General features: G+C 36.3%; 1 protein-coding gene across 1 annotated transcript in view; it reads left to right on the forward strand.

Moving 5' to 3' along the window:
• The window catches only part of RNLS (renalase, FAD dependent amine oxidase), a 260375-nt gene that overhangs the window by 210933 nt on the left and 22006 nt on the right, over positions 1-27436 (forward strand). Inside the window, 1 exon segment of the mRNA XM_033131183.1 lies at positions 21366-21541. Within this exon segment, the coding sequence (XP_032987074.1) occupies positions 21366-21541 (176 nt within the window).

Here is a 27436-nt window from a genome sequence, read left to right on the forward strand (position 1 = left end):
GTAAAACTGTAACTCTCAGACAGCTTGTGAGCCTCAGCTCCCAGGAGACGGTAAAGACTTGCTGAGCTGGATGAGAGCATGACAAGTCTTCGTTCTGGTCCTTCTTTTATCTGGGACCTTGGAAACACTATCCCAAAGAGATGGGAACTTCCCTTTGCCTAGAGCTCCCTCAAAAAATATTTCACTATTTTCCTCATTGTCAAGAGTTCCTCCTCAGATCAATCTAAACGTCCCATGGGCCAAAGAATTAGTATGCCCTGTATGCAGAGTTTGCTGCTTGCTCCAGAATTAGAAGCTCTCTCCTTTAGTGGTAATACATGCATGCCACTCTCCATCATACGTGCTGTCTGTCAGTGGAGCCCTCTTATTTTGGTCAGGATTGAAAATTAGAAATAGACAGTCATGTCTTGGCATAAAAGGAGTGTGTGTGCAGTGCTCAAGAAATGTTTGCAGCTCTGAGATGTCCTTCCCTGGTCCTGAAATAACACTAACAATTAATGCTTCGGCACTGGTCACCCACTTAGCAAGTGAGGAAAAGTAATGGCTGGTCAGCAAATTGTTCATCCCCAAGACAATCTAGGTATCTTTTACCACAGCCCTTAAAAATCACATAAAATGAATGAGCTCTTTAATTGCTGAATCTAGAAGTCATTGAAAAGCATGTGTGAGCTCTTGGCAATTAGAATGATTAGAAACCTCTTTTTGAGGAGGCTCTGTATCATGTCTACAACATTGGGAATACTTGACCATATATTACAGTATCAGAGGTATTGCCAGTAAGACCTGGACGTTTTGTCAAGCTCTCTTCCCAAAGAAGTACTGGGAAGAGAGTATTCTCACTGTCGATTTTACCATGGTCTCTAAGGAAGATACATCTGCTTTGAATGATGTGACACAGACCTTGATTTCCAAGATTACACTTCAAAAGATCCCACTGTTCTTTTTGTGAAAGGTACTTTGTTTTAATACTTGCTTAAAGAACAACTGTTCTAAAACAGTTTTAGCTGAGATATGTGATTTAGAAAATATAAATTCTGCAACTATGCCGTTTCTTTGCCACGGTTTAGCAGTTATCTCTTTTTTCTATCACAATGATATTAAAATGAAACGGTATCTTGCATAGGAGTCTTGCCACAAATGATGAGTTCATATTAACCCAAGTTTGGTGAGTGATGAATTCTTTATTGTATAATTCATGCTTTGGGTTTTATTATCATCGATAGCCAAAAACAACCAGTATTATTGAGCACGGGTTCTGTGGACTTTGCAATAACACAGACCTAGTTTCAAATTATAACTCAACACTTAGAATCAGATTGAACCATATTATATTGCTGTTTTTGTAGATTAAAAATGATCGAATACCAGTATTTTCATGTGATTCAACCTAATCTCTCTGTGACTGTGATTAAGTTTCTGAATCTCTCTGAGCTTTACTGTCTGTACTATAAGGTTAATAAAATATCGCAGAAATAAGAGTTAAATGAGGTAATATATTCCAAACTCCTAGAGCCATGCTTGGCACAACGTAGGCACAGAGGAAATGCTCTCTTTATAGTTGTTGTCATATATAAATTATTTTGTGGTTTCAGTCTATCAGTTATATTAACTTTTTTTCATTTTGAGAAAGAGGAGAAGGGAAATGCCAATAGTGCAAGTTTAGTTCAATTATATTATCTTTTGTGGGAAAAAAAAAATACACATTGGGGTGGTTAAATAATATCTCGTTACCTGAATAAGGTGTTAAACTCAGAGAACATTAAGTTAGATTCCATTCTTTCTTTTTATGGAATCTCAAATCACTTTTTGAATAAGAATAATTCCAAACAAATGTACACTACAGCGTATCTGAGAGGAGTTAGACACTCTGAAGTACGTCGTCTGCAAGTCAAAGGGCTGAGAGTAATTCAAGAGCAGGGTTCGAAGTCTGACTGCAGAATCTCACCATAGGAAATTGCTTCATTGTGTTTCATAAATACTTTGTATCAGTTAGCATTTTAAACTCTGTCCAGCATCACCAATCCATCATTTTGCTCAGATGTGATGTTATTGAGTCCATTTAGCCTAAAGAGCCCTTTGGTTTATTACCAGCGGCTTTCTTGGTATTGAGTGCACTGAGGAGGATTTGATGTGCCCTCTAAGATCATATGTGGGCCCTGCTGTTTTTCATGGTCCTTGCCCCTATAGACTTCATATATGTGCTCATTTAGATAATGAGAAGAATCCACATGTACTGTATAGGACATTGAATTCCCTGCATAATATGAATGAATATTAAACACTGGAATCTGAAAAGAATCTAATGGACTTCCATTAATATTTATAACTGATCTGTGGGACTAGGGGAGTTCTTCAGTATAAAATAGCCCAAATTCATGTATGCAAGAACGAAGCAGCCGTGAATTTAAAATATAGTTTTCCTCTGTGAATTAGATTTCTATTATACAATATACCTAGTGAATTCTTTGTTGTTGATGTTATATATCCTTACGTTATTTAATAAAATCAGAAAAGTCACTTGAGAAACTTGAGCTTAATTGAACCTTATCCACTCTTTTTTATTAAAAATAAAATGCCTGTTTGTTCCCTTTTCCATTATCTATCCTCATGATAGTGGTTTTTCAGGAGTACCTCACGATATTATAAAGATTATAGCCCCTTTGATTTAAGAATTTTCGCCAAAATACTCAGACTCAATCCTGTTTTGTTTGTTTTTTTCCTGTCACAATTTAACAGGAAGAATACTTCCATTGGTTTTATTAGTAAAGGTGATAAGAAGGTCCACAGTAAACCAGTAAGTGTCCTTGATGAAAAGGGCCACAAATATTTTGACACAATCATAAATAAAAACTTCACTATCTGATCGGTCTCAGTCTCAAAAGTCAATACTTTAGAATGTCAAGGCAAAAACCTCTTTAATTCACCAAAAGAAATACAGCATAGCTTTAGGTCAAATATTCCAGCCCAGAGATATATTTCATCCATTCATGGAATCCTTTTGAACAGTTACAAATCTAAAGCTGAACTCAATTACGCAACTACCGCAATAAAGTGATATCCTTACAGGCAAACCAGTATGCTGGCTCAAGGGGAAAAACCTTGCCCAATTCAGGAAAACAGTCCAATCATAATACCACTTAACACACAAAATTTCATATAGGGCACTATGCTGAGTAGGCCGAAATACCGATGTATAATAAGGATGACTGCTTCTTGCTGGTGAGTATTGGGAAAGGGGAGCATTTTAGTGGATTGTCATCATAGAAAACCGGGGCTTTCTTACACGTTGTGGAAGAACTCCAGTGAGGGCTGGAACACCAAGTGCGAGTTAGGACAAATCCTCTGCTCCAGGGACCTGGGTAGGGCCCAATTAAAGGACTATTGAAACCCTTCCGTTTTTCCTTTTGGCATTGCCAATAAAAGCTGCAACAAGCTGAAAATCTCCTTGTGTCTCAGTATAAATAGATGTTTTCATAAAACTTGGGAGGTCTTAGCCAAAGGAAAAACTTCTCCCAAACAGATCCTGAAATACATACAGTCCCACGAAATGTAGCCCCTTTCTTTTAATGAGCAGAATCTATGGGATTTTTAAAGAGATTAACATAAGGAACTTAAAGGAAAGATTATTTCAGCCCTGAACAGCAAGTAGGATTCAGAATATGCTTGTCAGAGTTGTTTTAGTCCCTTTTTTTTTTTTTTTAACAACTCTATATGTTATAATCAAACTTAACCTGTGCAGCACTGGCTCTTGATCACCTGCCTTTGAAATTCAGCACGTGTTCCTCCTCCAGTCTCCTCCCTTTTTGAAAACGGAGCCACCAGTCTCCTATCTCCTTACGCCAAAACTCAGGAATTATCCTTTGTTTCTTCCTCTCCTTCACCCCAGCATCCAATCTGTAACCAAATCACATTGATCTTGCTCCCAAAATAGACAATGAACTCACTTTTCTTCATCAACGCTGTCACAACGAAGACACCATTTTATTTTAACTGGCCTCTCCGCACTTACCCCTTCCCAGTTCATTCTTTACACAACCGAAAGTCTTCTTAAAACATACATCTGTTTATGCCACCCGCTTTCCCTTTCAAAGTCCTTTCACGCCTTTTCTTTGCACGTAGACTTCAATCTCAAATCCTTATCATGACCTATAAGGTCCTAAATGATCTAGTATAGGAGTCACAAACTTTTTCTATAAAGGCCAGATAGTGAATACTTTAGACTTTATGAGCCATATCTATGGTCTCAGTTGCAACTCCTCAGTTCTGCTCATGTAACACAAGGTATAGACATTACGTTAAGGAATGAGCATGACAATGTTCTGATAAAATTTTATTTACCAACACAAGTGTCAGACCAGATTTGGCCAAAGGCCTGTAGTTTGCCAACCCCTGACCTAGCACGTGCCAACCTCACTAACCCCTCACTCCTTAGCTTACTCAGCATCCAATCACACCTCTCATTCCTGCGGTAGTTTTTCCCACTCAAGACCATTGTTCTGTTCTACCTACACTATCTCAGTTTACATGGAACCTCCACAGAGGCATTTCCTGAATTCCTAATTTAATTAGGTTTTCCTATTGTACTGTTTTATAGCACCTATATTTTAATTTTCAGAAACTACACATTGATTTATGTGGTCATTTGCTGAATGTCTGTTTTACCTTGAAATTATAAGGTCTATGCGTCTGGAGAGACTGAGTTTACTTTGCTCATCTTTGTATCTCCAGCGCCTGGCACACGGTTTAACATAGAGTACCTTCCCAATTAAATGGTTGTTAAATGAAAAATAATAAGATCTAATCAAAACAGGAGAGAGGAAAACAAAAGGTAACAACTTGGGGAATCTCAGATCTGAAACATGAGATGTTTTTAAATCCATTTATCCCCAAAGCGTATCATTTAAAAAAATTTTTTACACTTCAAATAAGGAATATGTGCATGTCAGGGTAATAAATAGGCATACCCCCAAATCTTAATGCTGCGAAGGCACTCGTGGTTGGTACATCGTGGCTTACACAAAGTTGCATGCACGTTGGGAAGTTCTACTTCTTGTGCCATCTGGAGCCTGAGCCTCACAGGTCATCATGGAGGCAAGAAAGAAATGGAGAAGGCACAACAGAACTGCTTTTAATGGCCTTAACCTAGATGTGCACACTTCACTTCCCCTGGCAGTCCACTGACCTAAACTAGTTACATGGCTCCAGCGTAATTACCAAGTAGACTGGGAACTGTCCGGGAAGCAGTGGTGAGCATGAACTACCTTTGCCAGAGAATGTGAAAAATAGTTCAAATGTATTTAATAATATTAAACAAAACTGGCTGTATGAAGATACTATAAACCCCATAGATTGGTATACTACACATATTTTACCAATTTTAAAAAGCTTTTCATAAATTTTAATTTACCTCATTTATGGTAATATCTTGCTTGGTAGTAATCATTAGTGTCTTACTCTCATGTCTCCCTCAGTCAATTTTCTGCACGGACTTAATGTAAAGTAGAGCAAAATGCTCGTTTTTAAAAAATTTCACGTTATGGCCATGCTTTTTCAATATACTGTACAAGTTTGGGTTATTTTAAAAGAATTTTATGGTACATTTGTTTTTAAAGGACCAGAATCCAAAAATTGAGTGTAGGGGATGATCATACAAGGAAAAAAATACATATGTGTTCTCTTTGCTCCCTAAATTACTTATGTCTACATAAGTTACTCATCAGTCATACATTCAATGGATGTTTAATGGACTCCAATTATTGGCCAGGCATTGTTCTAGATGTTTAGGTGAATGAGACAGCCCTCCTAGTGCTTACATTTGGCAGGGAATATTAAAACATATTCTAGGATGACAATAAAACGTTAGAATCCTTTATAAGCAAAATTTCAACAATGTTTAATCTGATGTTCTCTTTTTTACTTATTTTATTTATACAGGATTTTGAGGATATATATTTTAAAGTCTATGCAATAGAATGTTTGTGGAATTAAAGTATTGATATCTCCATTAAAGTATTGACATTGCCTTTTCATCTGATCAGTGATCCTAGTCTGGTCTTTAACAATCCTTGAGTTATACTTAGGAGAGTATGACAATTTACCTTCTTTTAAAGGGACAGTAATAAACTCTGAGGCCAATTTGCTCCATCAAAAAAATTGGAAACAATTCTCTAATTTGAAATCAGTCTCCCGAGGTTTATCCTCTTTATTTACACAGCCTGCCTGAAGATACTTCTCTGGAGAGATCTCTCTCACAAAACCAGATCTGCTTCCTGCACATTCAAATAAAGGCAGAAGCCTAAGGAATGATGGAGAGGAATGGACTCAAACATGAGTTCTCGGCCAAGTGGAAAACTTCCCTGGCAGAGAACTTTGTAAGGCACTCTGTAATAGGGATTCTGTTGATCTGCAAGGATTTATCTTCACTGTAGAATCTGGAAAACTTGTCTCCTTGGTTTGCTGCAGTGAAAACTTTCAAGAAATTGCTTTCTCTAAAAAAGGTCAGAATTATTTGAAAATACTCGGAATTTCCAATTCAGTAATTAAATATGATTGGAATAATCAAAGAAGTCTCAAATCCTGAGAATGGGGGGTGGAATGAAGCATTATCTAATGTCCTATGTAATGTAAAAAGACCTCGGAGTCTTGAGTTCTGATTTGCATAATGCATGTCTGGGAGTGGGGGAACCACAGGTCTACCTCACAGCCTTTCCTTCCCCCTCCCTCTTGCTATATCAATGTATACATGCGTATTCCTTTGTGTATATGTCAATTACATCTCAAATTACATATAAGAAAGTACGTTTTTCTTCTATTACAACTTACTTCTACATAAGAAGAAAAGAGAAGTTTTCTATAGTCTGAATGTAGAACAACTTTTGTCAGGAGTTTGAAAAGTAAATACCAGAACAATGTTGTTCAACCTTTTTTAAACTCATACCCATAATCTTCATTAAACCAAGCAGTGGGAGCCACTGTGCTAAGTGCTTTCCTTGTTTTATTGGATTTCATCCTCACAACAACTCTGCGAGTTTAATACTACATTTTTACAGATGAGGAAAATAAAGCTTGAGAAGTTAAGTAAAATCTGGACCACAGCCCAAACTTCGTCTCTAAATCATGCTTCTTTGATGAAAGTAAAAATACCTATTCTAGAGAGCTTAATGAAAAGGGAGACTTACCCTTTGCCCCACCATCCACCCTAGAATACACTGAAATTGACTAATACTTGGTCATATTCCTCTTTTTCATATTCCTCTCCTCCGTATGCTTTCTGTCATTTGTATGTGGAAAATAATTGTGGCTTTTCAAATTTATTTCCCTAAAGACAATACATTTTATAATATGTTATTTCAAATTTTGATTGCTCCCCTCACCTCCGTTCCAGATTTGGGTTAGCCAAATTCTCAATGCATGCTTCTATCACTAGCCCTAACAGTCCACTTCTACCCCTGCCACCATTGGACCACCATCAAGAATCTTGGATATGGAAGAACCTTGGAAACCTAGTTCTCCTACCGTTGCCCAGATGGCAAATGATACTCACACTTGTGGCACACTTCATGAGGATCACTCAAGTTATTAGGACTCCTGAGAGGCCCAGTTGTCTCTTACAAGATCACATGTATCAAAATACATGTAAGCAAGACTAAGGTTATTTTCAGAATAAACTTGAATCCAACTTAATTTATCTTTAAAAAGCAAAATAGTCTCAATCCTGGGTACATCAATTTACCTATTGTTAGCTACACATGATTTTTCACAGAGCTGTGACATTTGCGAACTATTTATCTATCGCAGTGCGTGAATCGAGTATCTGTGGTATGTCAAGAACTGTTATAGGTAGTAGCAGAGCTGAAACTAGACTAAACAATGTACTGCTTTTTCTCACCACACTACAAAATAGATCACTGTATTTTTAAGCTCAAAAGTGGGCGGAGGTTAAGGCCCTAAAATCTAGGTCAAACTCAAGAATTGAGAAAGCTCAGCTGAAAGGAAATGTTTTCAACACGTCAGTTTTGTGAATTCCTAATTTTAGTCTCTTCTTTAAGGACCAGGAATTTCTATCCTAGTGACAATGTGGAGCGGTTAGGGAAAGGATGAACTTTACTTTTTGTCACTACCACATAGACCTCCATTTTGCAGATTAATATAAAATTAAAGCTGAAAGAGATCTTAAAAGAATAGACTTTCTTAATCCCTTTATTTCACATACAAATACACTGAGGTCCAAAAGGAGATTTTCTTATAATTATTTGTTCAAGCTTTCTAAAGAAACTGGTAAAATCTAATCTTTACATACTAACAATGTAAATTAAGATTAAGGGCAGGTAGGAGGAGAGAAGAAAGAAAGAAAACTGAGATTCACAGGAACAAACACACATATTCCAGACACAGTACTAGATACTCCACACGCTTAGGATAATTTAGGTTGCAAGTGACATAAACCAAAATAGCTTAAGTGAAAACAGGGAATTTATTGGTATTGTTTCTGAAATATCCAGGAGTAAAGCTTCAGGTATGTCTGGATTGATTTAGTCAACATCATGAAGACATACTTTCTGTCAGTTTCTTGACTCTACCTTTTGCTGGATTGCATTCATTCATGGTGACACCAGGTAATACCCAGGAATTCAGTGCCAAGTTACAAAAACAAAAAAAAACAAAAAAACCTACCAAATTTCTCCAAAAGCGTAACACTTCTGGAGTTGATTCTCAGTGACATAATTGGCCTGGCGTGAGTTATGTACCCATTGCTGAACCAATCACCATGACGAGGATGAATGGATTAACTGATCAGTTTAACCCAGGCCACCTTTATCAAGGCTGAATGTAGGGGAGGAGTGATCCCCTAAAACAAAATGTGTGTACTGTTGTCATAAAAGAGCCAGTGGATGCTGAGCAGGTGATGCCCACCACATAGACATTTACTCACGTGATCTTCATAAGTAGCCTGAAGGTCAATATTTAACTACACTATACCATACTTTCTCTCCAAGAGGTACTGGCTTTCTTGAATCTATTAAGTAGATTGCCAGGCAGAAGACCTTTACACTTGTGAACTGGTTTGAGCCCCTTCGTGACCCATGCCAATCCAGTATGAAAAGAAATATTAAGATGAATTTATATAGACAATGTGCATTTTTTTTCTCTCCCTAGGAGTCCTGTCTTTCCATCGTCAGGCCCAGCTCTACCTGTTATTTATTCCTCACTCCTATATGTTAACTCTTTCTACTGATCACCTTGTCTATTATGAAGTCTTGTCTACTTTGAAGACTTGACTCAACACTTTGATTCTTTTATCTACTCTTCTCTCAGGACTTGGAGATGCCCCTCTAATCAGTAGAAAATTATCCCCGGGTCCTCGCCCAGCCCTGTTCCCACTCTCTTGACCCCATCTCCTAGCCTCTAGCATCCATCACTCACAGGTATTGCGGAAATAGGCAATGAGTTGTTTATTATTCAAGTATCTTGGATTACTGGTAAATGTTACCATTTACTTTCTCAGCTGGCTGGATAAGGCAGAACATACTCTCCTGTGAACAATTTTCCATTGTTTACTGGAAGATTATTTCCTGAATTTGTATACATTTACTTGTACTGGAGCTATGGGGGAAACATCTTCTGAAATTGGAAGTATGAACTTTAGGAGAATGCTCATTTTATTTCCAATTCATCATGTAGAGTTTTACACACTTGTTTATATTTAACTAAATGCCTTTCAGAATGGTTAGCTTATACTGAATTGTTTAGAGGATGTCTGTGTGTCTTGTTAAACATAAGCAATCCAAACATATGTAGGCTGGGATAACAAGGATTACAAAAATACATGGGTATCAGCTTTAAAACATCCCTTTTTAGCTTTTATTTAAAATGGCAAATGCATACATCCACAGATACGTTAATACCCACAGGCCCAGAATAAACAAGTCTAATACCAAAGGAAGAGAAGAAACTAATAGGCATGTTAGTGTTTTACAAAGGTAGAATTTCCAACTCAATGATGGAAAACTTTCTTAGGGTCACATATAGATCCACAGCTATAATTGTTCATCTGTGTGCTTCATTGCTGTCAGATTCTAAATGTGCTGTTGTTTTGTCTAGTAGAGATAACCCCATCCTGTTTATTCAACAGGTAAAGGAAAGCTTGCTCTACTTCTCTACACCCCCTAGGTGCAGACAATCAATATGGAGTCCTCTGGGAGAAAGGCCTCATGGGTAGGGGTTGGGGGAATTCAACCAATGTGTTTGAGTGTATGCCAAAACTTATCAATAGGTAGATGACAGAGATGTTGGAGCATTTTGGAAAAAAACATGTTAGAGCGTTAGAGGTACATTGAGAATCAAATGAAAAGATGGGGTAATTATCAATTGTAGGAAAAAAATGAAGGGGTGAACAAGACAGGATGTATGGTTACAAAGAACTGTTTGGTTTCTCCGAAGCATTACTATACATTAAAATGTAAACACTGATTGATGATTTTACCAAAATTGTTGAGATGTTGGTTGGGGTGAGGTAATGGGGTGAGGAAAAGGGTAAAGTGGAAGCGGGAAGTCCTCATCCGCCATAATAGGAAGTCAATAGCTGTTACTTCATTCATGCATCTACTCATCTTTGTATGCAATAAATACCTGTTGCTTACCATGTGCCAAGTATTAGAACTATAGGTATTAGAAATATAAAACTTGGATCCATAAGTTAAGGTAGCTTTCAGTCTGGAGGGAAGATAGACAAGTAAATAGACAATTAAATTATAATGTGATGAGTACTATGACACTGGGAAACACTTTCCTCCCATAATGCATCATTTTCTGAGATTTAGATTTACCATCAGTGAAGTGGAAGGTAAGAGTAGTGGCACAATAAAACTTCAATACCTCTAACCCTCTGAAATGGAGTGAGTCAGCCTTGATAGGTAGGTTTGCCAAAGCACACGATGAGCACTTACTGTGCGCCAAACTTTGAACTTCTCACTTTGCATGGATTTAATCTGCACAGTAATCCTGAGGTAACTATGGTTACCAGAAGGACAACAAAAAGGCAGATCACGGGACAAGAATATACAAATTAGGTTTGTATCTGAAAATACCAAACTCATGTAACCAACTGAAAACTAAAATTAAAATAAGATGCGTTTTAACTACCAGATGAGCAAAGATCAGCCAGTGTTGGTAAGAGAATGGAGAAACAAGAGTTCTCATATGCTATTGGAGATTTTTTGAGTGGAAATTTGAAGCACCATTTAGTAATATCTGAAATAATTTTCAGCGTGCTTACTCTTTGATTCAGCAATTCTATTTCTAGGAACTTATCCTAGAGATAGCCTCACATAAGTGCAACAAAGATATATGAAAAAAATGTGCTCATGGGAGCAATGCTTGTTATAGAAGCAAAGTGGAAAAAATGAAATATCCAGCTATGAAACACTGACTATTTGACCATGGTAAATCCATACTATTAAATTAAATAAGTCCACAAGAACTAAGAGAAAGCTATCCAAGATATGTTAAATGAACAAAAGCAACTTAAAGAACAATAGATATAGTAAGAGTATATTTCCATTTTAAAGAGGGAAGTAGGTATGCAGGCTCATGTGTAGAAAATTTCTGGGAGGGTACATAGGAAACTGTTAACAATCATAACTTTGGGGAGTGGGACTTCCACGTCTGAGATAGAAGCAATACTTTATTTATTTTTCACTTTATACCCTTTCAAAGTGTTTGAGTATCCTTTTTAAAAATAATTTTGTAATTTAAATAAAAGTAGTTTTAAAATACCAAAAATAATTTCACACTATCTTTCCTTTAAAGAATCATACTGAGAGTGCATAATCATATTAGGGATTCTGAGAAGCCATATTTATTTATTTTTTAATCAGCATTTCAAAAATATATTTGTCCAAAGAATTTCAATGTTGCTATTTTCCCTAATAGCTATTAATAGGGCATGGGTCACCCTGTGGACAGCACTGACCTAAAGAATCACAGAGACGTTTTGATTGACCTAAAGTCATACAGCCAGGGAGGAGGGAAACAGAATTTCTGACTTGACATCCAAAGCTCAGTTGGTGTCCCTCAAAAATTGACTGTGCAATCAAGATGTAGAAAGGGATCTGATTCATCCATACTAAACAAAGTATTTCTTGTTTCTTAAGGAAAATTTTCTGTAAATCCAGAATTTTCTGTAAATCTTAGGTGGCATATCATAGTTTTCTCAGAAGAGTTAGGTACTACCTTCAACAGAAAGGAAGAAAAAGACACTTGAGTTATATTTCTTGTCTTTTAAGAGAGCACCATTTTACCTCTATCATTTTCTCCTGTTTAATAGGTATTTTACCTTTAAAAGGGGAAGCAGGAGATTGTTAGGCAATTTTAGTATCTAGTTGCTGACAAGAATACAATTTCTCCATTTCTCTTTCTGAATCTTTTTCAGGCCAGTTACCCTCTCCTATCAGTTCTCTAGATATTGTTATCTCCCAAATGAGACTGTCCATTCAAACCTCTTCAGTGATTTTCATTGGCTATTTAAAGCAACTGCTATTATCAATTAACAGAGTCCCCTACCTCCAGGGAAGTAATAAAGAAGAAAACACAACATCTATTTCTCCTCAAAGATGATAGGATAAAAATGAAATAAGGGGAGAACTATGAGTAAAAAGCTCTTTTCTCTGTGTCTGGCTCATCTTTCATTTCAGAAGTTTACATTTCTAGAGTCTTACTCTTCAGTTAAAACCATAAAATTGTGTTGAATGACTATAAATACTTACTACAAAAGTCATTGCTATAGAGAAAATTGGAAGTAATGCAGTTGCCCATGATACCAGTCAGGCTCTTGTAGATGAATTTTGGCCTCTGTAACCTATTCGTAAGAAATAAGTTTGACATATTAAAAAGCAAATAAAACCTGCAGGTGGTCCCTCTGAATAGGGAGGCCTGGTTCCTGAATCTGGGCCAGCAATAGACACACAGGACAGCAGACACGCTGCCAAGGAGGAGGAATGCCAAATGGCAGAGTGCTATATGCTTGTTTGGATTGGCTCTGCTATGGAGACCAGGAAGGGGAGAGAGAGGCATCAGGAGAATGGATGTTTCCATCTCAGTGTCCCTTTCCCCGCCCCACTCTTCTTCCTTTCCTTTTCCCTGCTATTCTTGCACTTAGAGTAAGTTAGTTTTTTTTGCTGGATTTACTGATGTGATTGACTTATTCTCCATTACATTTGCTGCTGAACCCTGGAGACATAAAAGAGACCTAAATTGTAATAAGAGCTTTCATGGCTAGAGGACAAGGATAGTTGAGCCAATTCCACGTGGAGTACGAATTGGGAAACTTACCATCAATTTCTGTTGCCAGGAGGAAGGAAGAAAGAGAGACGACTGTGATTACTCCCAAACTACGAGGCTCTCAACTCCTCGTCCATTTCCTCTCTTCACATGAATCCGTTTCCTAAACTTCATTTTCACATGCTGGCAATACCATACCATTTAGTCGTTAATGGTTCTCTAACTGTTTTGCCTGTGTGTCATCTCTCCCACTGAGATGTACACTTCTGAAAAGCCTCAGTCGAGTTTCTCATGGTACCAAGCACTGCACTAGACACTCACATGCTCATTTGATTGAATCAGTAATTGAAGAATCATTTTCACCCATTTCCTGATGCTCTCAGCCTAGACCCAAATTCTGTCCAACTTGATGACCCAACTTCTGCCAAAAATGAAGTTTATCAGATAGAAAAGTTCTCTCAGGTCTTTGCATGTGAGTAAGAGTGTCCCATTGAGTTTGAGCTTGTTGTGTGACCAAAGAATGTATATTTCTCATAGCTACAGAAGTAGGAAATCAGAAATGGTGACAAATTTGTGTCAGAAGAGGGAGGGGAATATTCTGTTCATTTTTTCTATATATCCAGTTTTCTAGGACAATATAAAAAATTGGATCCTCCTCCACTGCTTAAGTTTATTGTCCTATATTAAATACTTAATATATTTTAGGATTTTTTCCAGTGATGTCTATTCTGATTCATTAACTATTATTATCAACCAGTACTAAGCTTTATTAATTGCTGTGGGTTTATAATGCATTTAAATACATGGCAAAGCAAGTCTTGACTTACTGACTTTTCAAAAAAAAAATTAAATATTCTCTTTGTCTTATTTTTCCTTTAGAATCATTTTTTTCAAATTCCATGAAACTCTTGTAGAATTACAATTTTTTTCTTACTAGCTATCACTGGTATATAGGAATATCCATTTAAAATAAAAAATTTTAAACTAATTTGATGGATTCTATGTTGGTCCACTATTGTTTTCAATCATATGATTTTCCTTCTTCCTAGCAGTTATAAACTTTATTTCTATTTTTTTATCTTAATGCCCAGGCTAGAGCAATGTTAAACACCATTGGTATTACTAAGTATCCTTGGTTCATACTGATTTTACTGTGAAAATCTATATTATTTCATTGTAAAGAATGATATAAACCATCAGCTTAAGAAAGATAGTCTCTCATTAAGAGAAAGTCACCTTTTTTCATATTGTATCTTTATTCCCATGAATTGATATTAAATATTAATGGATGCTTTTTAAATGTATATTTTTCTTAATTGTACCTATTAATATGGAAAATGTATCTATTACTTCATAGAAGAATGATCTGTAGTTTGATTATGTGTTTATATGTGTAAATACGATGCATATGTCTGCAATTAACATTAAACTAACTTGACAATTTTAAACAAATCACAAGTGAAGCAACCAGGTTCTGAAGTCTTTTTTTTCCAAGTTATTGACTTTGTTTTTTTATTTCTTTTATGAGTTATGGTTTATACTGATGTCTTTCATGTTGTTAATTTTGATAACTTTTATTTTCCAAGAAAAATCATCCTATTTCTTTAAGAATTAAAAGTTTATCAGCATAGCCATGTACACTTTTATGGCTTTGAAGAGCTTCTCTGATATATCCTATCTGGCAGAGGAAGAAAATGGGGGTGACTTGACTGGACTGGAAAAAAACAAAAAAGAAATAAAATGTCTCTTGAGATGCCAAACCACATATCCATCCTCAGTCAGATTTGGTTCCAGAATTCATTCTGTCAGTGTATTCTAAAAATCTAGTTAAAGTCCTGTTGGGCAGTATTGTTCCAAAGGCATCTGGCAAAAATGAAAGTAAATCTCCAAAGGAACGCTCTTTAAACTTAGGCCTCAAAGATGTTCTCAGATAAAATTCCTAGGAATGTTAGTCTCAACAGGTACATGGGCTCACAACAGGAAAAAAAAAAATCACAAAATACACAAGGAAACATACCATTGTGAGCAACAGCCATCTGAAACAACAAGAAAAGCAGAATCAAACTCATAAAGAAAGACTGCAGCTTTGGGAACAACCAAACCCACAATATAATATATTAAGCATGTTTAAAGAAATAAAAAATAAAAAATGTCAGTGTGACTAAGGAGAAATTGATCACGCAGATTTGAAAAATACAACTTTTATGAATGAAGAGGAAACTAATTTAAACTTGAAATTCAAAGGACATATTAAATAAACACAAATGTAGGGGGAACGATGAACTGCAAGATAAATCAGAAGAAATTATGAATGAAAGCTAGCATGCAGAGACAGAGATGGAAAATATTTTTAAAAGATCAAGATAGATGAAGATAGAATGAGAATATCTATCTATTGTTTCTCTAATTAGAGTTCCCTGAAAACAGAATAGAGAGAATGGGGAGAACTAATGGTTGAACAATTTCTAAAGTTAATGACAAAAATGAGTCTTCAGGTTCAGAAAAACCCAATGAAATCAAAGAAGGTAAAACAAAAAAGAAACTCAAACCTCAAGATAGGGAAGTAAAACTGCAGAACACCACAGGCAAAGAGAAAACAATAAAAGCATTCAGATATAAAAGAAAAATTACCTGCAAAGGGACCCACAATCAAATCAAGAGTTGGTTTCTAAATGGCATCAGTAAAAGCTAACCTATGTTGGAATAATTTCCTTAAAATGCTGAGAAAAAAATATTTTCAATCTATTATCATATACCATCGAAAATTATCTTTCACAGATGAGGATGAAATAAAAACATTTTTAGAAAAACAAAAACTGAGTTTACCTTCAACAGAACCTCATTAAGGAACTTCAAAAGAAGATACTTTAGGAAAAGGAAAATGACCCTAGAAAGAAGATGTGAGATCCACAAAGGAAGCTGTGGATAAATAGTAAACAAAATTAAAGAGCTAGATCCTGGACAACAAAAAACATATAAAATCAGAGTTAAAATAATTTTAAATTATGCAGGAGAAGGATAAAGATATTAACTTTGACCTTAACATGGGTGCTTAAATTTATAGGTAGCCCTAGAAATAGAAATAAACTATATAACTTCCAAACTAGTAAAGAAGAATGAAATATGGGGTAAAAGAGTTTTAATCAAAAAGAAGGCAAACATTATTAAAAAGAAACAAAGAAATATTGAAAAAGAACAAACAGAAAGCAGAAAAAAACTTTAAGATTAAAGGCATTTATAAATGAAAGATGTTCAAAATATATTGTTAAAAGGTGTCGGGGAATAGCAGGAAACTAGTAACTTAGTTTCAATAGAAAGCAAAAAATTTAAGAACTGAAAGGACAACTTGGCAAATTTGTCATCACCGGGAGAGATTTTTAATATTGTTTCAGTTATTGATCACACAAAAAAATTCATAAGAATTTAGTTGATTTAGAACCAGACAACTAATATGATTATTCAAATGGATTTATTAAAATATTAAATCAACATCTAGAAAATTCTATTCAAGTGCACATGTAACCCTTATGAAAACTGACTATGTATGAAACCATTCAACAAATCTTAAATTATTATCATACAGACCACATTCTCTGACTCAATATAATTGAGTTAGGATTTTTTTAAAAAATGTATTTTATTATAAACAGCATATATCTAGATGTTATTTTCTTGACCCAATATGACAATATTTGTCTTTAATTAAGCAAGTTTAGTCATCAACTGAAATGGAGACTGTAGCCAAGGAAATAGGAAAAGGCTGGAACTCAGAAGGGCAGCAATGGAAGAATTAGAAAAGATTACCAAGAGCAAAAATGTATCATTAGAAACCAGGGATAAAATAATCCACACCCACATATTCTCAGTTACTATGTACAGATATGAAAGCTGGACAGTGAAGAAGGCCAATAGGAAAAAAAAAAAAATGCCACATTTCCAAACTTGAAATATGGTGTAGATGAACAAGTGGGTTCTAGAGCAAATTAAACCTGAAATATCACTGGAGACACAAATGACAAAACTAAAGCTGTCTTACTTGGAGTACATCGTGAGAAGGCAGGGTTCTTTGTAAAACATAACAATGCTGGGAAAAATAGAAGGCAGGCAGCAGGAAAAGAGGGAAACCAAATACCTATGAGATGGTCTGACTCCATAAAAAAAGCCCTAGGCATGAGTCTACAGGAGCTGAGCAGGGCTGTAGAGGGCAGGGCACTGTGGACATCACTCATTCATAGGGGTACCAGGAGTCAGAGCTGGCTCAATGACACGTAACACACACAAGCAAGTTTAATCTGTTAATGTTTATTATGACTGATATGTTCATGGCTCTAAGGCAGCTGCAGTACTTATTTCAAAACAAATTTCAGTTTCTGTTTGGAGCATAGGTAACTAGTTTTGAGTGTACTTCGTGTGAGAGGCTTCTATATCTCAGTGTTCTATTAACAGAGATGATAATGCTGCTGCGACAGCCAGGGCCGCTGCTATTGCGACGATCAACTTTCAGTGTCCTGACCCCCACCCAAATTGTAGGCTAAAAACTCTGTTCCCACTTCATACCCATTAGGATGGCTATTATAAAAAATATAAATAAAAATAAAACAAATAACAAGTGTTGACAAGGATGTAGAGAAATTAGAACTTTTGTGCTTTGTTGGTTGGAAGAAAAAAATGATGCAACCACTGTGGGAAATGATATGGTGATTCCTCAAAAACTTCAACATAGAATTCCCGTTTGATCCATCAATTCCACTTCCAAGTATATACCCAAAAGAAGTGAAAGCAGGGACTCGAGCAGATATTTGTACTCCCATGTTCATAGTAGCATTATTCACATCGCCAACAGGTAGAAGCAATCTAAGGTGCTTCCACAGCTGAATGCATAAACAAGATGTGGTATATGCATACAATATTCAGCGGCCTTTAAAAGGAAGAAAATAGACCCATGCTACAACATGGATGAATCTTGAAGACATCGTGCTAAGTGAAATAAGCCAGTCATGAAAGAACAAATATTATATAATTCCACTTATATGAGGTATCTGGAATAGTCAGATTCATAGAGACAGAAATAGAATGGTGGGTGCCAGGGGCTGGGGGAAGGGGGAGGTGAGGAGTTAGTGTTTAACGGGTACAGAGTTTCAGTTTGGGAAGATCAAGTTCTGGATGGCGGTGATGGTCGCAGGACAATGTGAATGTCCTTAAGGACAGAGAACTGTACACTTAAAACAGGTTAAAGTTATCAATTTTGTGTTATGTATATGCACCACAATAAAAAAAAGCAAAAAAAAAGCAAAAAACTTCTGTTCCTATACCCAGGAAGAGCCTGCCACTGTCCCTGGGGTGCTGATATAATAATCAATTTTTGAGAAGAGTCAACTCTCTTAAGTTGCTCTTACTACAGCATAGAAGTTAAAAAAGGAATGTTATCTATGAATGCTTACGTTTGTGTACCACTTTATATTGGAAGAAAGGCTTTTATGTGATGTGTTCTAACCCATTTACTCCTCGTGACAGCCTTAGAAGGTCATCCCTTTTAGTTCGTGAAAGAAAGCAGCCTGAGCAATGGTTGTCTAACACTGCCAGCCTATTAAGGACGCAAGGGTTAAAAATACTTATCTACGGACTAAAGCCACTGACCTCCCTACATACAGAAATAGTTGTCAACTTGCTATGAACTTTACATTTAAAATGCCAAAAGCAAAGTGCTAAGCTTGTTAAACTGAGCAAAAAAAGAAAAAAAAGAAGATATCATTACCTTCTCAGTGACCAAGGAATAATGATTACACTAAATTTACGCTCTGAATCCTATTAACATATTTGTGGCTTTTTATAATGCTCTATTTCCAAACCTTGGTCACGTTTAAACTCTCGTTGGCTGGTTGTGTGTTTGAACTTTAGCATCTAAAAATACTCTTTAATTTGGGGGGTAGTGGAGCTTTCCCTTAAAAAGTATTGTTTTAGGTTGCAGCTATTCAAATTTTTATCTAAATTCTCAAAAAAATTTGTTTGATTCCAATAAAAACAAGTAGCCAGATTGTTCTCTCATTGTTATGCAAGAACTGTTTCATTTTGGATCTTAAATTTCCTTTTTTATTGCTCTCTTTGGAGTGGATGGCTAATGTAAATGAGAGAAACCGGGCAACGCACCATCACTGCCCTTAGTAATTTTACAAGTTCCCCCTAAAACAAATGGCTGGGTCAGTGCAACCTCCCAATTTTCAGCACGCAGCTAGCATTCATTTTCCTTTGAAGCCTGCCATAGATAAGTGGATTCAGAACCCCAGCTCTCCTGCCGCAGAACGCTGTCCCGGTAGCTTTCTCTGTTTCTGAGAAGACTTGGTACCCCATGGAAGAGGGGTGGCATTGACACCCCCTCGCTGTGAACAAGCCTCCTGAGTTTATTAACTGATAACATAACTAACTCCCTGCAGCGATATGCAATAGGTTTCTCACTGTGCTGGGATTCAGGGAAGGAATTTGAGATTTTGCATTGCTTGGTCCTTCCCTCTGTGTGGTACCTGTGACATCTACACTGATGGGTTAAACATTGAATGTTCAAAGAGATGGTCCCTTTATTTCCTCTTCCAAGTTGTTCCAACTACAGTGAGGAGAAAACAGTGTGCAATCTCCTTACCTTTGCATTTACGGCACATATCTCGAAGTCAAACCTTCCACCTCATATGTATAAAAATGTTTGGAAGCACTTACTTCATTTTAAAATGCATATAGCATTTTGGGATGCTCTACCCTGTTCAATTTTTAATCGAGAGAGCAAAGAGCAAAGGAAAAATGAAGTATTTTACAAAAAAATGACACCTATCATTTGTGCAATTCCACGGGAACTTTTCCTTTGTATATACGAGTATCTGATTTATTGCTTCTATTTCCATAGCTTACATTTATGAAGCACCTACTCTGTACTGAGCATTTCAAGTACATGATGTTATTTAAACCCCACCACAGACCTATGTGATTGGTACTAACATTCTGATTTTATATGAAACAACAGAAAACCAAAAAAACAACAACAAAAAACACACCTGAAATGTAAAGAGGTTAAGTGGGCACATAGCAAGTACGTGGCTTATGTTGTTCAGCCTTTTTTTTCTATGTAAAATTGTACAAACCTACCTCAATTAGATCATTGTCTTTAGAATCCCTAATTAACAATTTTCAGAATCAGACGTGCCAACCCCTGTCATTACCTTACATGCTTTAATATTCTCTCTGCAACAGAGAACACCAACTTTCATATTATTATTTCATACATTTCAGATCTATTATTGTTTCCCCTCAACTTTCTCCTCTGCATGATTTAAACAAATAATAATAACAGGCAAAGCCTTGTTAACATTCCTTCCAAGACTGTATTTTCTAGTGCCTCAGTAATGTTGCTTTCAAGTTCAAACTTTATTCAACGTTCCTATATTTCACTAACAAGTGAAAGATACAAAGCAGACACTCATTATTTGTAATTGTGAAATGTAATGGCAAACAAAAAAGGAAACTAGCTCCATGTTATAAATGAGTCAGACTTTTATTTTTCATGCTGTTTGAAAGATAAAGGTGAATGTTATGAAGTCAAACCTGTTTCTTAGACAGAAGCTTGATTTAGTTTTTCAAAAGTGGCAAAGATATTTTATTCTGGCATTTAATAATTTCAACAAAATATTTTGTAATCCATTTAACCAAAAATTAATAATTATTTCTTGGATATCTACTTTGTCCTTAGAATTTAAGGAAAATATAGGCTATGTGTAAGAATTGGCTCCTGCCCTGAAGAGTTTATAATTTAGTGGATGAGAGAAGATGAATATACCAATAAATTTAATTATATCCAAGGCCATACCTATTAGGTGTTCTTCTTACCCTTTCTTCTGGTTCTTTAGCGAGACCTGAAAACTTGTTCTCTAAAATGCATCATGATTTTTTTCTCCTCTTTAGAGAAACTTGATTTTGAATTTCAGAAATAGCCTCGTTTTATGCTTCAAAGATTTGAATCTGTTTTCCCTACAGTTATTGTCTGGTTATTGTGATCAATGCTTAAATCTGGGTTGAAACATATCTTTATGTTTCTTTTACACTAGCGTCATCAGAAATCGGGCCTTCTCTTGTGATTCACACCACTGTCCCCTTTGGAGTGACACACTTGGAACACAGCGTTGAGGATGTGCAACAGTTAATCTTCCAGCAGCTGGAAACCATTTTGCCGGGTTTGCCTCAGCCAGTTGCTACCCAATGTCAGAAATGGAGATATTCACAGGTAATCAGAGAATCCAGTAGTATGAGCACATTTTCTTAATAGGTAAGCAGAACGGATTTTTTTTTTCTTTCTCATCCTTTGCCTAATGTGGAAGTGTAAACTTCTACAGGTTTTATTACCCTGTTATTTCTCAATAAGAAATGCATACCATTTTCTCCAATGTGATGTTTAAATTCTACCGTCTCAAAACTTATACACCCTGAAAATCTGGGGTTGCCTATGCAAGCAGGCAGGTTATATATCAAAATGCAACTATTTCTCAGGGGTTTCTCTAAATCAGTACTGTGGCTATATATAAACCACTATAACCTCCCAAATTTTTGCAATATGTCAAATTAACCTTGTAAGACTATTTTGCTACCACAGTTTTCATTTTTATTAAGTTCCCACTTTGGTTTTGACTGCTGCCAGCAGAGCTCTTTGGGGAAGAAAGATGAATACCTGCATAGATCAGCTAGTTGAGCTGTTTCTCGGGGTTAGGTAAACCTGCTCATTGCTCTACTAGTTCAAATTTAAAGGTCTTTAAGTAAATGTTGACTTTTCTGAAAGTCTCTGCATATTCCAGTAAGTTTGTCAGTATTCCTAGAAAAAATTTTTTGATCTGTAAACTCTGTTGTGAAGTCTCTTGGGGACAATGAAGCAAATGGCAGAAGGAAAAAGAAGAAGAGTTGTCTCTTTTTTCCTAAGATTTCTGAGCCCATTGATGAACTGATTTATCAGCACTGTTGGTTATCTGAGTTGTGAAAACTTTAGAAAAGGTGGTGTTGTGAGAAATCGCCGCAGATTTTGTATATTTTAAAGGGCTTTCCAAAATCAGAGGAAATGGGGAAATTGTAAATTACTTCTTCCTAAAACTGCTCTATGTGTTTACTCTTATCTTCTCAAGTTAAATTATACAGTGAAACTTTGGGGAAAATATTTACTTAAACATGTCATGGTCATTTTAGAAGACTACTTTTTCCTTTTAAAAGTATTGAAAAACCTTAATAGCTAGTGTCTTTAAGTGATATAGTTAACTCAATTTTAGGTTGACCTGCAAAAGAAGATAGGAAAATAATCTTCTTGATATAATTTTAAGCTAGATATATTGCACAGCAAGTCACTTTGCAATTTATAAATATTCCTTTAAAAAAACAATGGTTTTTGAGTTTTCCTTGTGACTTTCTTAAAATAATTTATTAATAAAGCAAAAAGATGGTTTAAAATCTACTTATTTCTTAAAATTGAATGTGTTGTAGAAATAGATTTGACCTGACTACAAAATGACCTATTCAAAGTTGTGCAATATCACAAAATGTAATAAAAAATTTTTGAACACAAAGTACATCTAAACCCTAGCAATGATTTTTATTACAATTTGGTTGTTTCTCTGTTGAAATTATTCCAGTACATTTATAGCTCTATAGTTATGAAATCTACATTGGTTGCAAAGCCTAAATGGAAATAAGTTGTCATTTAACCTTAGAACTTTGTATTTTCCACTATTCGCGTACTTCTTCTCTAGTACTTTGAGTATCATTCTATAGAACACAGCATTGTTGTTAATGGCAGAGATATTACGTACTTTGTGAGATAGATAGATGACAGATAGGTGATAGATAGATCTCCCATATTACCTTAGAAAAAGAGATAATTAATGACAATTTCAGAGAGTTAATAGCATTTTACTAGTTTTCAATTATTAGTCCCAAGAGAACATTTCTCCAATATTTTTAAAAGGTCCAGCTTAACCTTTGAAATCTGACATAAATGCTTGCACCCCTCTTCCCTCGCCATCCCAGGACACATGATCTATCTTGATGAATTCATAAATGTTTGTGTATGAATAGGTTCTCATATAGTGCTTAAACTGAAGGGAAGGATGGTGTAGAAACTCTGACCAAAAAAAAAAAAAAAAAAAAAGAGGAACAAACAACTGATTTTGCCATTGCCCTTATGTCTAATTAGAGCTACAGTCCCTTTGCAGGGGAAATCCTACCCATACTTTTTCCCATTCTATGTTCCCTTGTTTCAGCCCCCTCTCCTGCTCCACCCAAATCTTCTCCTATTGTTCACACTCTACCCTGTTTCTTTTTTTCTCTCTCTCTGTCAAAAAAGTGATAGAGCCCCTTTAATCCTCATTTTATGAAATCCTAGATAGCCCAAAGAACTGGTGTCCCCTGCCCCAGGCAGTGGGTGGTGTGGATTCCCCAGCAGAGACCTCTCAGACTTGACTTTTTATCTCCATTCATTTTGTTTCTCTTTTTTGGGGACCCCTATACTGCATGTTGGCACCCAGTGACTGGTGGATCGGAAGAAGAGGAGAAAGGGTCATCGCAACGATGGGCACCCAGTGTGGCAGCCTGGAGCTGCCAATTCAAAGATGTGATCTCACTTCATATCAAAAGCAGCCTTAGAGGTGGCTGGTTTTAACCCACTACAGCAACATGAAAAACAAAGCCTCAAAGACATGAAATCAAATTTCCAAAGGTCCCATGCCTAGTAGTGACAAAACCAGCCTGCCTGACTCTTAAGTCCTGCACTCCTTTTCACCACCACTCTGTTTCCTATTACCACAAGTTTGGTAGCTTAAAACAACATAAATTTATTATCTTATAGTTCTGGAGGTCAGGAGTTCACGACAGGTCTCACTGGGCTAAAATCAAAGTGTTGGCAGGGCTGTGTTTCTTTCTGTAGGCTCTAAGAGAGAATCCATTTTCTTGCCTTTGATGTAGTCTAGAAACTGCCCACATTCTTGGCTTGAGACCCCTTCCTTTATCCTCAGAGCCAGCAACAGCAGGTCAAGTCTTTCTCATACTGCATCACTCTGAGCTTTTCCCCTGCCTCACTTTTTCTTTAAGGACCCTTGTGATTACACTGGCCTCACCTAGATAATCCAGGATAATCTCCCTACCATTCTATGAGACAATATCTCCCACCTCCCTCATAAAAACTTCTGGGGAGAGTATCAGCTCTTAAAAGCTTAAGTCACTCTAGGGAAGTGACTGCTATCTGAAAGAGGTGAGGGATTATTTTGTGTGTGGGCAGTTTCTTGTTTCCGTGATGTTGCTCTTCCACGCCCGGTGATGCCTCATTGGCAGCAGGGGGTGAAAGATGTTTTTTCATTTATTCATTTGGTTACTCATTTATTCAATAAGCATATAAACAATACCTGCAACATGGCTAGTACTCTGCTCATAGAACCCTAGAAGATAATATTTGCTGAAGGCCTTCTCCTAAAATATTAAATTGAATTTTCTATCTTGAGTAAGATAACGGTGCATTCTTGTGCGTGCTGCTCTTACAGGAGGAAAGAGGCAGATGAAGAAAGAGGGTGTGTTTGGAAGACTTGGGAGCAGCTCGGTGCCACCCATTTGGGGTTTGAATAAAACACTTGAGTACGACGTGGCTCAAACAAACATAACAAAGCAATGGCAGATTTGCCATGGTTCTTGGCTCCTCCCTTTAGCAGCTATTTGCTCTCTGTAATTTAAATGTTTATCCAGTTAATGTAGCTTGATGCCTAGGCTGTGATACATTGAATTAAGGTTTCTGTAACAAGTATGATATAGTGATTCTTTCAGCAGAAGAGTAATAACTGAAAATGCCTTTCCATGTACCTTGACAGGGGACATTTAATCAGTTGGATAACCTTAATGCTCTCAACCACTACTATTGGCTGCGCTTCCCTTTGTTTCAGGATATCAGGATGCCTTTTTCAAGCTATAGTCAAGGTCTGAGTTGCTTAGTACTTTCACGCTAATTGCCTCCATCAAGGGTCCTTTACTTCACTTCATTTAACATAACTCATGGGTTACTTTATTTTTCAAAATGTATCAAATGTGTTTTTAAATACCAAAGAGATCAAGAGAGGAATTTTGGGGAGACAGGAACGGGGAGAGGTAGGTAGTGACTGAATACAATGGAATCTTTGGTAGAATAAATGGATTTGGACTAGCTTATTAAGCTTTTGAGGTAGAATCAGAAAACAGTTATCTTTTATAGTTACATGTCTTCATTTAGTCTTTTACCCTGAGACTGTACCTTCTCTTTCCCCAATGGTAGTCCTTTCATATTTTTCAAGAAGGATCATGAGCTCTTTATGAATCTGATAAAGCAATGATCATGAAGGTTCTCATTATTTCAAAATACACAAGTACACATAAATACAAAATGGCATACAATTCTGAGGATTTAGAAGAAACCTAAAGGCTTCCCATTGAGAACACCTACTATAAATGTCATACTAATATCACCTCAATAAATCAAGAGCCCCTCATGTCCCAGTCTTGTGTTGCAAAGAAACAAAATTCACCAACCAAAAGGAATATAAAGTAATTCAAATCTTTACTAGTATCTTTTAGAACGTTCATGAATATCCCAAATTCATCATCCTCAGCAGTACTTTTTGAAGTCTCTGTCCTCATTTCCTATATATCCCACTCTGGAAGCTCCCTCAAATCTCTTTGCACCCTTAACGCTTAATTCCCCACACACTTTTTTCTCAGACAATCAGCTAGGTGGGCTGATCTCTTTTTATGCCTTTCCTCTCTTCAGCTTCCCATTCACATTCTTCACTTTTGACTCTATCCTTTCATGTTTCCCTCTTAGACAAGAGGTAAATCTGTGCCCTTTTCAATGTAGCTTCCCCATTTTACCTTCCTCCTGTCTTCCCCAACTGATAACCTCAGTTGGCATAGTACTGCCAGAAATTAGAAGGAATAAAAGAGAAAAGAGTAAATGTGCAAGAGTTTAAGGCCAGAATTTTCCTTTAGATGTTTTTGTTTGGTGGGAGATGGAGGAGTATACAGAGAAGAATCCGAGACCACCCATATACTGACATTATTCTCTCATCAGAGTAATTTTTGGTGTGTACTTACATCTAATTTCAGCACTGGAAGGTCAGGTGGTGATGGATATTTTCTTTTTTTTTTCTCTTATGCATTTTCTATTGTGTTTTCCTCATTTTCTTTTTTTAGGTAGGTAGGAACTAGAAAGCAGTGACTTATTGATCGTAGGAATATAAATTATAAATCCAAGACTGTCTCTTTCAAAGTAGTCAGTCTCTTGATAAGCTACACCCTTATTTCAACAAGCAGGGACATCTCTTTCAGAACCTGACAAGCGTTCTTCAGCATATCATCATTTGGATCATGAAATTTGAAATTTGAATTTGATGTTTTAGAAACAAAGTCGTTTGGACTTAAATCTTATCAATAGAATTAATAAAATTGTTAATCTTGACAATTTTCTCAAATATTTTTATAGATGTAACTAAAGAAATATAACTGTCTGTATTTATCTCTTTTAATGTGGCTAGTAGGCTGAATCTAAAAGCAGTTTAAAGCTGGTAACCCTAAAAGACATTGGCATCATTATGGATTTAAACATATGGCCTTCTAGGATAAGTACTTTGAAAGACAATAATCACTTGTGTTTATGAGTTAAACAACATTAGGTATGTTGTTTACTAGTTGATTTCCACAATAAAATCATGCTTTTTTTGGTCATTCTGACACCAATCCTATGACTTTTTCCCCATATTTGTGCTTATAATTCCTGGACTTTTGATAATGTGCTGTGATTATGATCTTGGACTTTAGAGTCAGACAGACATAGGTTCAAACCTTGGCTCCCTGTGCCTTTGAGCAAGTAGAGGGCAGCTCAAAGCCCCAGGGGCCCCATCTGTAAATGGTAACAACTGAACTACCTCATAGGGTTAGTGATTAAAATGAAATGAGAGAACACAACAGAAAACATTGACTACAGACACTAGTACAAAGCAAGTTCTCAATAAATATTACTAAATAGTGGTACCAAGAGGAGGGAGAAAGGAGGTGGAGTAAAAAGGTGCTTCCACGGTCATTTCTTAGTAGCTTAGCTCTGTGTCCCTTACTCTCTTTTATTAATTACTTC

Source organism: Rhinolophus ferrumequinum, chromosome 16, assembly GCF_004115265.2.
Source record: "Rhinolophus ferrumequinum isolate MPI-CBG mRhiFer1 chromosome 16, mRhiFer1_v1.p, whole genome shotgun sequence".
Taxonomy (NCBI): Eukaryota; Metazoa; Chordata; class Mammalia; order Chiroptera; family Rhinolophidae; genus Rhinolophus; species Rhinolophus ferrumequinum.